Consider the following 14,575-nt stretch of genomic DNA (forward strand, 5'->3'; position numbering starts at 1 on the left):
CAGAATTTGGCATATCATGCTGGCCCAGGAATTTGGGGAGCTGAAATTTACATATCTGGAAGGTACCCAACTCGGGGAAGACTGCTGCATCCAACTGCAAAGAAAGAAAGAAAGAAAATATTCTTGAAATTCTAATAATTGTGCTGAAGAATTAGTTTCAGCATCTTGGTTGTTTGCTTTTACTCTATTTATCCCCAAACTTAAGACTCTTTCTTAGTCTTAATTAGTCTCTCTAGTCCTAAAAGAAAATTAGACAAAACAAAACCCCACCCCAGACCCTTGTCCACCTCTTTTATTGGCTTCTCAGCAAATCAGGAGCAATACTATTTTACCCTTGCATGATCACATTCAAAGGTCAACATTTCTTTCAGTGAAACCGTATCTTCCTTGGTCCTCCTACTGCTACTAACACAGAAGATCCACATAAGAAATTGTCCCCATAACAAAGCTATGTATGGTTACTCAAAAGTAAGCCCCACTGGATATCAGGAAGGTTACTCCCAAATAAGTGCGCATGGTGTTGTAACCTTAACATTTGTATCACAACCTGGAGAAATCCATAGGTGCAGGATATAAGCTTGTCTTCCTGATTATCTGACAGCATCAGAATCAGAAAATCAAATTTATGAAATGTAGCCTTCCATATGAACCCCTGGCCTATGTGGCTCTTTCTTTCAAAAAGGTGGATGAAAAATCATTGGGGGAGAAACAGACACAAAGGTAGAGAAACAATGGAAAAGTGGAAGGAAAAATGTGCTTGGCTTTAGAGTATTCTGTAAGTAAATTAAGAATCCACAGGCTTTAATCTTCAGTCCTTAACTATTATCCATGCTTTGTTCATCTGTCCAACAATATTTGCTAAAGATAAGCTGGAAACAGTTTCTAAAGGAGAAAACTGAGTCCACACATCCTGAACTTTAGCGGCATCTTTATTTTGTTAGACTTGGTGTATACTTCTAATAAACAAAAGGGGGGGGGGACCCTCTCCATTCTCCATAGACTTCTTATTGGCTAAATAGCTCTAAACTCTTGAAATGTGTATTTTAAAAAGGAAATGAAACATGATAAATTGCTGCATTTTAAGATCAAGTTGAGTGTGTTTTTGCTTTAAACCTAGCACAATGTTGGAAATGAGATAACTTGCCTGTTATAACCAACTGGGAGACTAAAGTTGGAGAATCTGCTGCAAGGGCAAAATTGACAGTATATGTCCACATAGAAGTTTAACCAAATTGAAGCAGGAATGGCTTCCTTATATACAATATGTCACAAAACAAGGCAGATTTAAGTGTCTGGAATATGGTTTTTTAGGACTTAAATAGAAACTAACAACTGTTAATGTTTGATCCAAAATTTAAATATTTAAATTCTGGCTAGTAGTTGAGATACAAATGGAAGAGGAAAATGTATCTCTAGAAAGTAATTTCTCTTTTTTACTATTCTTTTTTAATCTAATAGTATTTTTGGTTTTATCTTGCTTTTTTCTACTTCTTTGTATTTCCATATTTTTAACAATAAAACATACCGATTATTAAAAAATAATATCAAGCTGAGTAGGGAACACTCTTTGCAAATGGTATATATATTTTTTAAAAATTCATCAGAAGTACATTTATGAAACTATGGTTTATTACAGCATAAGCAAATTCCAATAGAAACACAGTTCCTAAACAGGTTGAAGTAATATACTTTTGCAAATTCTGGGAATGCACCAAACCTAAATGTGCTGATCTGAGACATGATATCTATCATTTTTGCAAAAGATAAAATCATCAATTGCACTGGAATGCCTTTCCCAAATATTCCAGAGCAGTTTTGGGCTCCCAAAAAATCAAATACATTTTAAAACCCAAAGCTTGCATATTCTGAGGTAATTTAGGAATCCATATTTGGAATGAATTAAATATTTAAAATGCATTTATCCATGGATATATATTGACATTGAAGGTTTGTACAGATTTTTAAATAAATGTCCTCAGTGTCCTGAGATAAAGTATACCTGTTGCAACAGCTATCCTGTAACCAAATCTTTCCTGCCACTATTATTAGGAAGTCTCTTTCCAAATATTAGTGGGATTTCATTGACTCGTGGGACACAAGTTGGGCCTGCCAAATTCCACGTATTACATTTATCTGACTGTAATAATAGTGGCTTTGTTACCCACCTCCTCCTTGTGCCCATGTATTCTTCTATCTGCTTGATATTTCAAAATATGCTGCAAAAATTAATCATATGCCATGGTACTTTCTTCAGCTCCAGCCCACGTTCTCCATGGCTTGCTTCTCAACCCTTGTTTCCTTAATTCATTCTTGACAGGTCAAAGTCCCTAGAATGTTTCCAAAACACACTCCAATTTTGCCCACCTACACACCTATCTCTTTTCTCTGCTCTCCTTTCTTTCTAATGGTTTAGGAGGACCATATGTTTAGCCTAGGAAATAAAACCTGTTATTACCATACACACATAAGCCTAAGATCCCCACATATGTTCATGTCATGAGAGTTTACAAGAGAAAATTCACATTATGATGATTTTTTTTTTTGAATAACAGGTGCTTGTGAATAGGCAGTGGCAGAAGCGAAATTATGTATCATCCTCTGAAGTGCTGTCATGCTTTTTTATAAAGTTTATCACGTGGCAGTATAACTAATAAAAATAATTTGGTTACAATGCCCTAATTATCAATAAGTAGGAAAAGGAACAGATGAGTGTCTGTGTGAGGGTGTCCTATACTGCTATTTAATGTACATATTTTCCCTATTTCCTGAGTCATAAAGTCCTAGAGTAGGAAGAAGCCATTTAGATAGTCAAATCCAACTTCTGTTCATGGTAGGACTTCAAACAGATGGCAGTCTTGCCTTTGCTGGAACGCTTCCCTTCATCCCACCTACCCAGGCTCTTTCAATATGATGAATTGTAGTGCCCCAGTGTTTTGGAAATTTTGAACCATATTTCCTAAGGGGATAAAAGGCAAAGGTTACGTATTAGGAGTAGGGGAGAAGAGGCCACCTGTTTTTGCTTTTACCTATCTTTCCACTTTATCCAAGTGTCTCTAGGGTGCTCCATATTTATGAATCAACTGGATTAATCCAGGCCTGCCTGAGAGGGTTCTAGGAACCCTGCTCCCAGTTGCTTTCCACTATCTAAGTGGGCCCATCCCAACTTCATAGGCATGACACCTAGTAAGAAGTATGGCTACAGAGTTGAGCAAGTTTGCAGCTCAGTAATACTACACCAAGGGAACGGGAAGGAAATTAAAAGAGAGCTCGCTTGCATATTACAGCACTTGGAAGTAAAGATTGTTAAAAACTAGAAATGCCTAACTAGTCTATCCAGATAGCTGCTTTACGCTTTTTAAATCATACTACATTTATGGCCAGATGCTGTAATTTGCAAAGTACAATCCACCAAGTGGGCCATAGCAGCCTCTCGCATACATGGCCAAGGTCCTGCTCACTGCCTTGGCCCATCTCTTGACCATACCAATAGTCAGCTGCCAAGAGCCCATTGGCCATCTCAGGGCCATCTCCCAGAATGCTGGCATTCAGGTAGCCAAAGCCAAAAGACCCCCCTCAACCCCAACTCTTCCCCCACCATGCGCTAACAATTGGCTGCTGACAGCCTGCTGGTTGCTCTGACAGTCAGCTGGCTTTGTAAGAAGGGCTTAGTGGTGAAAATGGTTTCATTGAAGCCTAGAAGAGATAAGACAAGGAGCCATATGAGTAACAAAATTTAGAAAACTGATAATAGTGAACAGATTCTGAATGTAGTTACCGATCAGGAATTCACATGTAATGTGTTATGTGGAACTGTCATCTTGAGCAAACTAAAAAGTGCAAATAGGATATATAATGATGAATATAAAAAATGGACTTTGTTGGGCTGGAGAACCTCTAGCCCCTTAGCACTCAGAGTACTATTGAAGAACCTTCTCGACCAGGAAGTTTGTTGTTATTTAAGATTTCTAAAAATCAATTGGCTAATAAAAAGGATGTGTTCTCTTCCACAATACAGTTGGAACAATTAATGAGGAGGGTTAATATTAATTCAGAGCACCATATATGGTACAATGGAAAACTCAGCAGAATGTGAGATATTTATTCAACAACACACTCCATGCAAGGAGAAATACAGTTCTGAACGTGAAGGCTGTTGTATCTCCCTTCCAGAACTGTTAATTGGGAACGCACTGAGCCTGGCAAAAGTAAAAAGTCTTTTGTGAGGGACAGAGAAAATATTGTAAAAATACTTTGGGATATATAAAGCCTGTTCCAAAGGTCAATGTTACAAGGATGAGCAATTCTGCTCCTATCTTTCTGTAAGTCTAGATCTAGGACATGTTGCCTGTTGTTTTCTAAGGCCCTTTCAGACCCTAAGTTATCCATGATTTTGCTGAGAATCCACAGTAGGATAAGTCTTGAGATAGAAGTCTTTCCCAGAAAATTAGTTTTAGCTAGTATTTTAATTGGCAAATCCTTATGTGAACCTCTGTTGACATACAACCTAGCTCCAGCTTAAAGCTTGCATTGGAAATGCAACAAGGATCATGAAGCATTGCTCTTAAGAACTTGGACTAGATTGCCTCCAAACTTTTTACATCACTATAGGCATAGATCTGTGCACCATAAAGTATTAGACTTAACACCGTGGCCCCCCAAAATGTGATTGCAGTAGGGACATTATTATTTCCATGGTAACTAGCAAATCTAATGCTGTATTGGAATTTTTTTGTGCATAAGATGAGATATTTTTTGCTCTTTCCAAGTTTTAGAGGATTAAAATACAACTCCTAAGTAACTAAAAGACTTAACTTGCTCAGTCTGATTGCTTTTTTCCCCATTTATTAAGGATGTTAGAGCATCATTTTGTGAATGCAACTACTTCTGTTTTTCTGTAATTATTCTGTAATTTTTCTTCAATTCTTCAGTAAAGCTCGTCAACTCTGTTGGAGACTGACTTGTGTCAAGGAGAGGAGGACAGCATTGTCTGCATTAAACACACCAGATACTGGTTTATTTGCTAACGTTAAGGGATGGAATTCACTTTTGGTATTAATTTGGTATTAATATAAATATTAAATAAAAAGGGAGCCAGAATACAACCTTGTTTGACTAGTCGTGGCAGAAATTTGGGCAGAAAGATCTGCACTTAGTTGACATCTAACTAGCGTGTGTATGTGTGTGTGTGTGTGTGTATGTATGTGTGTATGTGTATGTATATATGTGTGTGTGTGTGTGTCTGTGTCTGTATATATATATATATATTCTCATGCAGTAACATGCTAATCTAATGAGACAGTGATTCATAGATGTATTTAATAATTTCACTCCGTTTCTCCCTAGAGACTGAATCAAAGGCAGCCTTTAAATCTACAAAGGAAGCCTAAAGAGAACCTTGAGGATGGGAGGAATATTTTTCCATCAGATGATTTAAGATAATCCATTGGTCCTCATGTATTCATTGTATAGTTTTACTGTAACATCAAGGAATTGGCCTTGTTGTGTAGATAGCTTGAAACTGAGGTTGATGGTGGGATGGAAGTTGTTGAGGTCATGATGGAATTTGTGAGATATTCTTTTCCGTGGGTCCAGATGATGAAAACGTTGTCAATGAATCTCAAGTAAAGGTGGGGTTTTGGTGGTAAGAACTGAGAAAGTATTGTTTCCATGAAGATGTTGGCATATTGTGCAGTTTTACATGTGCCAATGGCTATGCCACTGCTTTGCAGATATATGTTATACACCACATTATACAGGAAACATACAGATTGCCATGTCTTCATGTTTCCAGCTACCATCCAGAACACACCACCAAATCTATCATATATAGCCAGGCTTTATGATACAGGCAGTCCTCACTCAACAATGGTAATTGGGACCAGACTTTCCATTGCTAAGCAATGCGGTTGTAAAGTGCAACATCACATGACCTCATCGCTTAGCAACGGCAATCCCAGCACCACCACCCCCCCCCGTTGCCATCATTAAGCAAGGATTGCGGGTTGTTAAGCAAGTCCCAGGTGGCTTGCAAGCAGGCCAGCAGGGAGGTAAGTGGCTGCTATCAGTGGCGGGGAGGGTGTGCGAATGGCCAGGGAGTGGCCAGGGAGGGGCAGTGTGAGTGCAGCAGGGCGGAGGGTGGCTGTCGATGGGTGAGGGAGGGTGTGAGGGTGACTCAAGAGGCGTGGCACAAGCTCAGTGGGGGCAGGGGTGGCTACTGCTAGGTGGGGGAGGGTGTGCAGGCGTCTGGCAAGGCCCAGCGCAAGCATGGCAGGGCCAAGGCTGGCTGCTGCTGGGCAGGGGAGGATGTGTGGGTGTGGCTGGCAAGGTATGGCATGAGTACAGCAGGGCTGGGGGTAGCTGCTGCCAGGTGGGGGAGAGTGCAAGTGACTTACCAGAGTGATTTGCAACCTTCTCTACTGGCTTCCCCATTGATTTTGCTTATGGAAAGCCAGCAGAGAAATTTGCAAATGGTGACCACGTGACTGTGGGGTGCTGCAACAGTCGTAAGTATGAGCTGCTTGTCAAGTGCCGAGATCGCAATCACATGACCGCAGGGGTGGTGGGACAGCCAGAACTTTGAGAACCAGTTGTAAGTACCACTTGTTCAGCAGTGTCTTAACTTTGAATGGTCATTAAATGAATGGTCGCTAAAGGAAACTACCTGTACAATCACACTTGTTCTGATCCATTTGACAGAGATGCTCAACTGATGAAATTAAACTAGGCATTTAGGAGACTGAACTGCTCACCTATCAAGATCAACAGACAAATCAACAGAGCCAGATCAATTCCCAGGGAGGACCTATTCAAAGACACACTACAAAAACAAAACAACAGAACTCCACTGGTTGCCATCTCAAGCCACTCTAATGCCCTATTAATAAGCAACAACCAGTGGTGTGCTGCTAAATGTTTCAGAACTGGCTCTGCAGGCTCCATTGGCACTGCCACACCACTAGATGTAGGGGCTCCCCTCTGCTCTCAAGCAGCTCACAGAATTCCCCAAAATTCTCTTGCAAGCCAGCGCAAGCCAGCATTAGCACACCACTGGCTACAACTCATACTTGACAATGACACTGCACTTTCTCAAGCACTGGGTGGCAGGCCCATACTTACATATAGACAACCACCCCACCTGAGGCTGATTTTCACAAACTTTGCCAGTACAACTGAGCAAGGGATTACTGAATGTATGTGCATCAAAAGCTTTCAGGCTATCTCCAAAGGCCTGAACAAAGACAATGGATATTTAACCCACTGCAATTTTTAATAGATTAGCGGTTTATAATCTGTCTCACATGTAATCTGCATCCGCATAATGCCCTGTCTGTTGTCTTCCCCTCCTTTCTCCCGCCTGCCACATCCCAATTTAAATTCTCCCTCAGGCTGGTTACTCCATTGCATCGAATGAAGTGAGTTGTAGTTCATGGGAGCTGATGCCTTTCCATAAAATTTGTTCGTCTGAAAAGGAGCTCTCAGACTCGTCGTGACTTTGGGGTACCATAGATTAACATGCCTCTCTTCCTGCAATATCTTCAGTCAACTGTGACTCAGTAAATCGTAAGTCACCATGTTGTGAGCCTGCTGCCAGGACTAATTGGTTGAAAAAAAGGACAACTCTTGATAGATTTCGGAGAACTTGAGAGACTAGGCTAAATAACATTTCAGGATGTTATCCACAAGCAACCAGCTTTTAAAAAATGGACTATGCCCTGGCAAGCTGACTGCTTTGGATTGTTATATTTGGCACTGAAGGCGAATATAAATAGGATATCGTGTCCAAGAAACCTATCTGGTTTCCAGTTCAAAACTCTCCATCTCCATCTCCATCTGAAAGACCAGCAGGTAAGCTGTCTTAAATTCATTCAAAATGCTCTACTACTAATTTCCATTTAAAGCATTAATTTTTTTTAATTGATCTACTCTTTCTGATATAAATATTTTAAAAGTTCCAAAATACATATTGCACTATTTTCATTAAAAAATGCTCCAAGCTCTTGAGGAGAGTGCAGTATAATTGCAATCTCTATTATACAATAATCGAAAATGCTTTCAACATCCTTTCTAAAAGTCAACCTAGGCAGTTCTATGTACACAAATTAAAATGCAGCCAACAATTTATTTTGGTAGATTCTTTTTATATACAGTAAGTGTTAAGATGTGGATTCCTTCAAATGAATATATATATATATATATATATATATATATATATATTCATATATTCATTTGAAGGAATCCAGTTTCTATGGTGATACATTAATCTTCCTTAATAGAAAAATATAGCACACTTACAGTTTATTACAAACCTTGCCTTGATCCTGGATTTGAGCTAGCACTATATAAACTTCTCCATGATCCTGGATTAAAGCTTTTTTTCCCTTCTTTTATAATGCCAGGGGTCATATTTGTACATAGTATTCACTCTAGGAGTTAAAAAAACTACTTTCAAAATACAAAGCTACTTAAAGAATTGAACTTCAGGGATGATGATGATGATGATGATGATGATGATGATGATTATATCATATTAAGTTTGTGTCATAGGCAGCACTTAAATTACTCTGGGATTGGCTCTGCAACTTCATGATTACATGCTGTTGTTTCCATTGCTATGATGTTCTGAAAACCACTGAGGAAACATTTGCAGGATGCTTGGGGTGAAGGGATTCCCAACTGCAGAAACTCTTGCCTTGTTCTTGTAGAGGAAAGAAAGAAGGCCTTGAAGAACAGGAGGAAGACTGCTGCCAAGGCAATGGTCAGATAAAAGGGGTCTGAGCCTGGGCCAAGAAAGTGGTGTGAGTAAACATCTCAGACAAGCCTTTCTCTAGTTCACACAAAGTTAAAGGGAGAGAGGGGGGAAGCACATTCAAACTTGCAAGGTTCTGTTACTAAAGCTTTACAATAAAAAATAATACTGAACTACATGGCATTGTACATTGTACATGACCCTGATGCTGGGCAAGATGGAAGGCAAAAGGAGAAGGGGACGGCAGAGGATGAGATGGTTAGATAGCATCACCGAAGCAATAAGCATGAAACTGAGCAAACTCAGGGAGGCAGTGAAGGACAGGAAGGCCTGGCGCAATGTGGTTCGTGGAGTCACGAAGAGTCGGACACGACTTAACGGCTGAACAACAGCAACATGGCATTGGTTTTCCAGTCTGATCTACCTTGAAGGGCTGATAGTTCTATCTCCTGCACTCCTTGTCAAGACCAAAGCACCATGCAACTGTTTCATGCCACCTTTTCAAATATTAGAGGGATGATTTTGAAGCTCCGCTCACAGGTACCAATCTCATTGTTTTGAAGTTGCTAAGGAAACCAATGCAAAAGGAACCAAAGGCTGGGAAGAAAGGGGCAAAGATTATTTTAATTCTCCCTATTGTCTATTTGGAGGAATCACTGATTGGTTCATCCATAATTCTGTGTTTTGAGGAAGATGGAGGCAAGAACAATTGTGTGTGTGGGTGTGTTTTAATTTTTAAAAATTTACTATTATTAACTAAATACAAAAAAAATGAAAAAATACACAAAATTATAAAAGAAGAAAAAAACTTTTAAAAAGGAAACAGAAACATAGAAAATGCATATTTGTAGATATCTGTATATCAGTAAATTGAAGCCATGCTCTAGCTATATTAATTAATTTTACAAACTGCTAAATAGTTGAACCCATATATTTGTGTTTCCAGTGCTGAACAGTAAGTCATTTGATTATGTGTTCATTTCCCCTGTCCAAAGTCAACTTCCATGTGACTGAGATACTGTACATCTCAAGTTGAGATGTACTATGTGTAATTGCTTCTTACCAAAATGGAACAATATGTTTAAATAAAGCATTAGTTTCACTGCTTCTCCAACAACATAAATACAATATGGTCATTTCTGAAATATTGTTTCTTGTTGAAAAGGAAGTGATCTAAAAATCTATTGTTTTTTAACCTCCCTTTTTTTTTATTGGTTAAATAAAATATTCAAGCAAAAAAGGCAAAAAGAAAAAAAATACACGTATAAAGGAATTTGAGTAAGAGAAATTTAAAAAGCAAAACAGACAAAAAAATATAAACAGGGCATTCTGGTAGCCCCCTCTCTTTCTCCACCCTCAGCCACTAATTACTACTTGGATAGAGACAGGAACAATTGTGATCCGTTTCAAAATGTTTCTGAAATATGAGCAGGAAAAACTGGACCCTCATCTCTATACCAAAACAGCTCATATCAGAACTGTACAGATGATTAGAACATTTGCCAAAGCAATCTTATGAATATTAATTCACTTCATGTCCTTTTCAGTTGCTGCAACTTCCAGTAACAGCTGCATATAAAAAGTTAATTTTCGTACGCACGCAGGGCAATACTTGTAATGAACCAAAGGAAAGTAAAATATGATACCACCGAGGATGAATAGGATAACATAGAAGAACTCGATCTGTGGCTGGTCAATGATGGGTGTCAGCACAAGGTAAATTGATATCAACAGAAAAATGATCGGTATGATGATTGGCACCTGGAATGAGAGGATACATATTTATGGTCACTGTATATTTATTTGGGAAAGTTTTCCAGGAGGGCAATGGTGGCATGCAGGTCTCCAAATATTTTCTGCCAGCTCACATATCCGGCGAAAAGAAGCACCAGCCTCACTGTTCACAGGAGATGAAATAAGAAATAAAAATCCAGATATCTCATCAACCAACCAGCCATGAGTTTTTGGAGGATGCTCCTTAAATTTTCCAGTTTTCCCCCAATAATCAGTCTACATACCATGGCCACTGAATAAACTCAGTCTTCATTGAACTAATTTTGGATGTTCTGCTGCTCCTACCATTCCTTTTCTTTTCTTTTTCATTTTTTGGTACTGCCGTGAACTTTGCAATGACCCCAAGCCTGCTAAGATCTTCCTCTTTTGTATGAATGATGCTATTTTGGCTACATGACATTAAACAATGGGGATAGAAATAGAAAAAGTATGACCGCACAGTTTGAGTGAAGTCAAGTTTTTAAACCAAGAGGTTTTTTTAAACAAACACTCAAATCTCTTTCTCTTGCTCTCCAAGCTTCAAAACCAGCAGAAACAATTGAAAATAATTCAAAGAGACCAATTCCAGAGCATATATTTTTGCCAAGAATAGCAGCTAAAGGAAGGTAGGAAGACTTTTATATTAATGGTTTTCAGCAGAAGTTGAAAGTGCAGTCATCCAAATATTACTGACTGCAAATCCTACAGTTCTCTGCCACAGGCTGAAGCTGATAAAATTTGAAGTCTGAAACGTTGGAGGGCACCACCTTGCCTACAGTTCCCAACTATTACTCTCCCAGGTATTATTTATGTAGCCTGGTATACTCTACTACAAAGCTGCCATTTCTTATATTTTAATTTCTTATATTTTGTGAGAATGGACTGGATTTATATCGCACAGATCAACATGTATGCCCTGTTTTACTTTTCAAAGAAAATGATCTCAAATACAATTGAGATTAAAAAAAATATTAACAAAGTTAAATAAGCATTTGTAACAACTTCTTCAGATAAATCAAATATAATGGAATGCTAAGATGATCAAAAAAGAAGCATCACATGACCATTTCTTGGAATGTTGTCTTACAGGCTGGATGCTACCTCTAGGTCCTTAAAAACTGTCCTCCTACTATCCAAAGGCAGGCCCAATTAGAGCGGTGTCTTGATACGAAACAAGCAGCCCCTTATTGATGAAGGCAAGTCTTCAGATAATCTATTTTAAGCTTTAAATAAGGATATCAGCCCTGGGTCACATGTTTGCAAAGAAACTAACAATCAATGGAGATTTTAAAGAATTAGTGAGGTAGTCCTCATTTAGCAACTGCCTTGTTCAGCGCCATTCACAGTTATGATGGTGATGAAAAAATAACTTTATGACCAATCCTCGCATTTGGAACCTTTGCAGGTCTGTAAAGCAAAGGAAAGCTGAAGTAAGATCATAAGCACAGTTGCAGTTTCACTTAGCAACTGCTTCGCTTAACGACCAAATTGCTGGTCCCAATTGTGGGTGCTAAATGAGGACTACCTGTATATTCAAAGTGATGAATCCCACTATAATTAGTCCATGTAATACTTATAGTATATATTTCACCCAATGGGACAATTCACTGTTATTCAATGGTTTAATCCAGAACACGGCATGAGAAGGGGGTTAAGTTCTGGTCCTGATCTAAATTTCCCTAACCACCGTCCTTCTCAGTGAAGACGATCCTGTTCACAGGACCTGTCTAATCATATCTAATGGCTGAGGCAACATGGCTATCAGGTGAGACATTGAATCCTCTTCTGCTAGAATGCCATGAGACAAAAATCAGGCAAACAATGAGAGACTACAACTCTTCCAACAGTCTCTCAACATTCTCAGGGAGAAATAATTGGAAAGATGGTTCATGTGACCAAGGCAAGAAAGGCTAAAAGAAGTATCTGCTAACTCTGCTGTTCTTACAAGTCAATCATAATATAGAACAGAGCAAGAGGTAGCCAGCAAATTATGGACAGTTAGGTTTAAATAAATATGTTATAGTTGTTTTCCTGGTTTGGCATTCAGAACCATAGAATTACAACTCCTTCCTGTTTCTAGAAGTGATAAGACTTGTAATCCTACACATCTGGAAGATGTTCACTTTGGGAAAGAAAGTGAATTCAGGTTACAACCATTGTCATGTGCAACTGAAGAAAAATGAAAAGAAGGGAAAAGAAGGGGGAAAAGCATCTTAGTGTTTTTTATAAAGTACTAACCTTGTAAGATCTTGGCAGTTCTGGTTTCTTAATCTTTAAATACAGGAGACTTGTGACACTTATCCCATTGAAAATCCAAGCTGTAAAACTATATAAAGTAACATTTAGTAGCAGCTGTTCCATGGGTGATCATGCAATTCCTGCTGCTATTAAAAAAATGCACACACATGCATGCTACTTAAATATCAGACAAATATACATGATACTAAAGATCTTATTCACCCTCCACATTCTGACAATACATCTCCAGCTACCCACATATACTGAAGAACATTATTATCTCTGTTTCTACCTAGGAGCCTAGTTCATGGGCATCTATAGAGGGGAGCAATGTGATCATGCAAATGACACAAACAACATAATTCATGTCATTTGCAGTGTGTGCAATGATGTCACAGTACACGGGATATCTTTGCAGCTTGTCCTGAATGCCATTGCCTAATCCTAGGCAATATGTCTCTCCTATCTTTGTACTAGAATGGGCAATCAACTGTTGTCCAGACTTCATCCTTGCCAGCAGTGAAGATGCTAATCTAGCTGAGCCACATCTGAGAATTTTCAGCCAAGCTGAGGAATTGAGCTAAGCCATGAATTGTCAGGTGGTTTGGGATTTCCTTGCCTAGTCCAGGAAACTTGATATGCGTACTCTGATGATACCCAACTCTGCTTCTCTGTTATATATGAACTGGGGAAACTAATTCCTACATGTAAGAGTCTGAATCATGAAGATCCAGTGGGTAAATGATTTCCTATTCTGGGAAATAGGTAACTGGGTTATCCTGGAGAGAATTCCATGGAAGAGGCAACTACATGGCCTGGGATACTTTTAAAAATACCATTGTCACAAGCCACAAGTGGCTACAGCAATAAAGAACACCTTTTATCATTATGTGGTGTGCTAGCAACAGCTGCTCTTAGACGGGAAAAACTTAGCCAGTGTGACACATGGACTGGGAACTGCAGAGTTTGATTATTGAAAGGCACTTGAAATAGGACTGCCCTTATGCATGGACTGGAAGCTACAGTGCAAAATACAATTGCTACATAGTTAGGTTGACCATATGTCCCGGTTTATGCCTATTGTTCCAGGGTCCCATCTGGTTAACCTCTGTGTACTATGTATGCTATACCTCCCTTTTGAGGCCCTCAGGCCATGGCCAACTTCTTCCCCACAGTGCCCAGTGGACCAGAAGCAGCTTCTTCCTTTCTTCCTGCCCCCTTTCACTTGGCTGACCACACATCCTGGTTTGGATGATAAATTATATGGGGACTCTATATATAATGCACCTGGCTACTGTCACATATACCATGGTTAAAAGAATGGCATTGCTTATTGATTTGCTATGGGACTAAGCTTAAGATTCTGGCATTAACCTATAAAACTCAAAGTATGCTAAAGAAGCACCTTCTTCCAGAGTCCTCTTTGTTGACTATGATCCTGGTGGTACCACATCTTGAGGATCAGCATTTGACATCACCTAAGAAGAGAGCCTTTTTGGTTTTAACGCAATTCCCAAGAAGGACCTCCCCTCTGAATAAAGTATGCCAGAATTTAGGTGAGTGCTAAAAGCACAGTTACCCTGGCATTTGACTGCCCATGCTGAACATTAATTATCCAGCAAGTTGTATTGCTTTATATAAATACTTTATAGTGGTTGTTGAAAATCTTTTGTACACCTCTACTATTTTATTGCCTTTATTTAAAATTCTCTACACAGCCTAAAGATGCATTGCATGGCAAGCAGGATGGAAAAGTGTGAAATAAAAGAAAAAACTAAATAAAACAACTGAATAGTAGTAGTAGTATTACTAAATACT

At 39.0% G+C, this 14,575-nt stretch overlaps 1 protein-coding gene across 2 annotated transcripts in view; it reads right to left on the reverse strand.

The window, feature by feature from the left end:
- Window positions 1-1,540: 1,540 nt before the first annotated feature.
- Window positions 1,541-14,575, reverse strand: part of LOC103058999 (b(0,+)-type amino acid transporter 1-like) — a 50,322-nt gene continuing 37,287 nt past the window's right edge. For both annotated transcript variants that reach the window (XM_088135727.1, XM_007423762.3), the window contains 2 exons: window positions 12,758-12,845; window positions 1,541-10,507 (listed from right to left, as the gene is read on the reverse strand). In XM_088135727.1, coding sequence (XP_087991853.1) covers window positions 10,274-10,507; window positions 12,758-12,845 — 322 coding nt within the window. In that variant the 3' untranslated portion in view covers window positions 1,541-10,273. The remainder of the gene's footprint in view (window positions 10,508-12,757; window positions 12,846-14,575) is intronic.

This window comes from Python bivittatus, unplaced genomic scaffold (genome assembly GCF_059951505.1).
Source record: "Python bivittatus isolate LINGU-HERP-01145 unplaced genomic scaffold, Pbiv_v1 ctg000020_np1212, whole genome shotgun sequence".
In the NCBI taxonomy this organism is placed as follows: Eukaryota; Metazoa; Chordata; class Lepidosauria; order Squamata; family Pythonidae; genus Python; species Python bivittatus.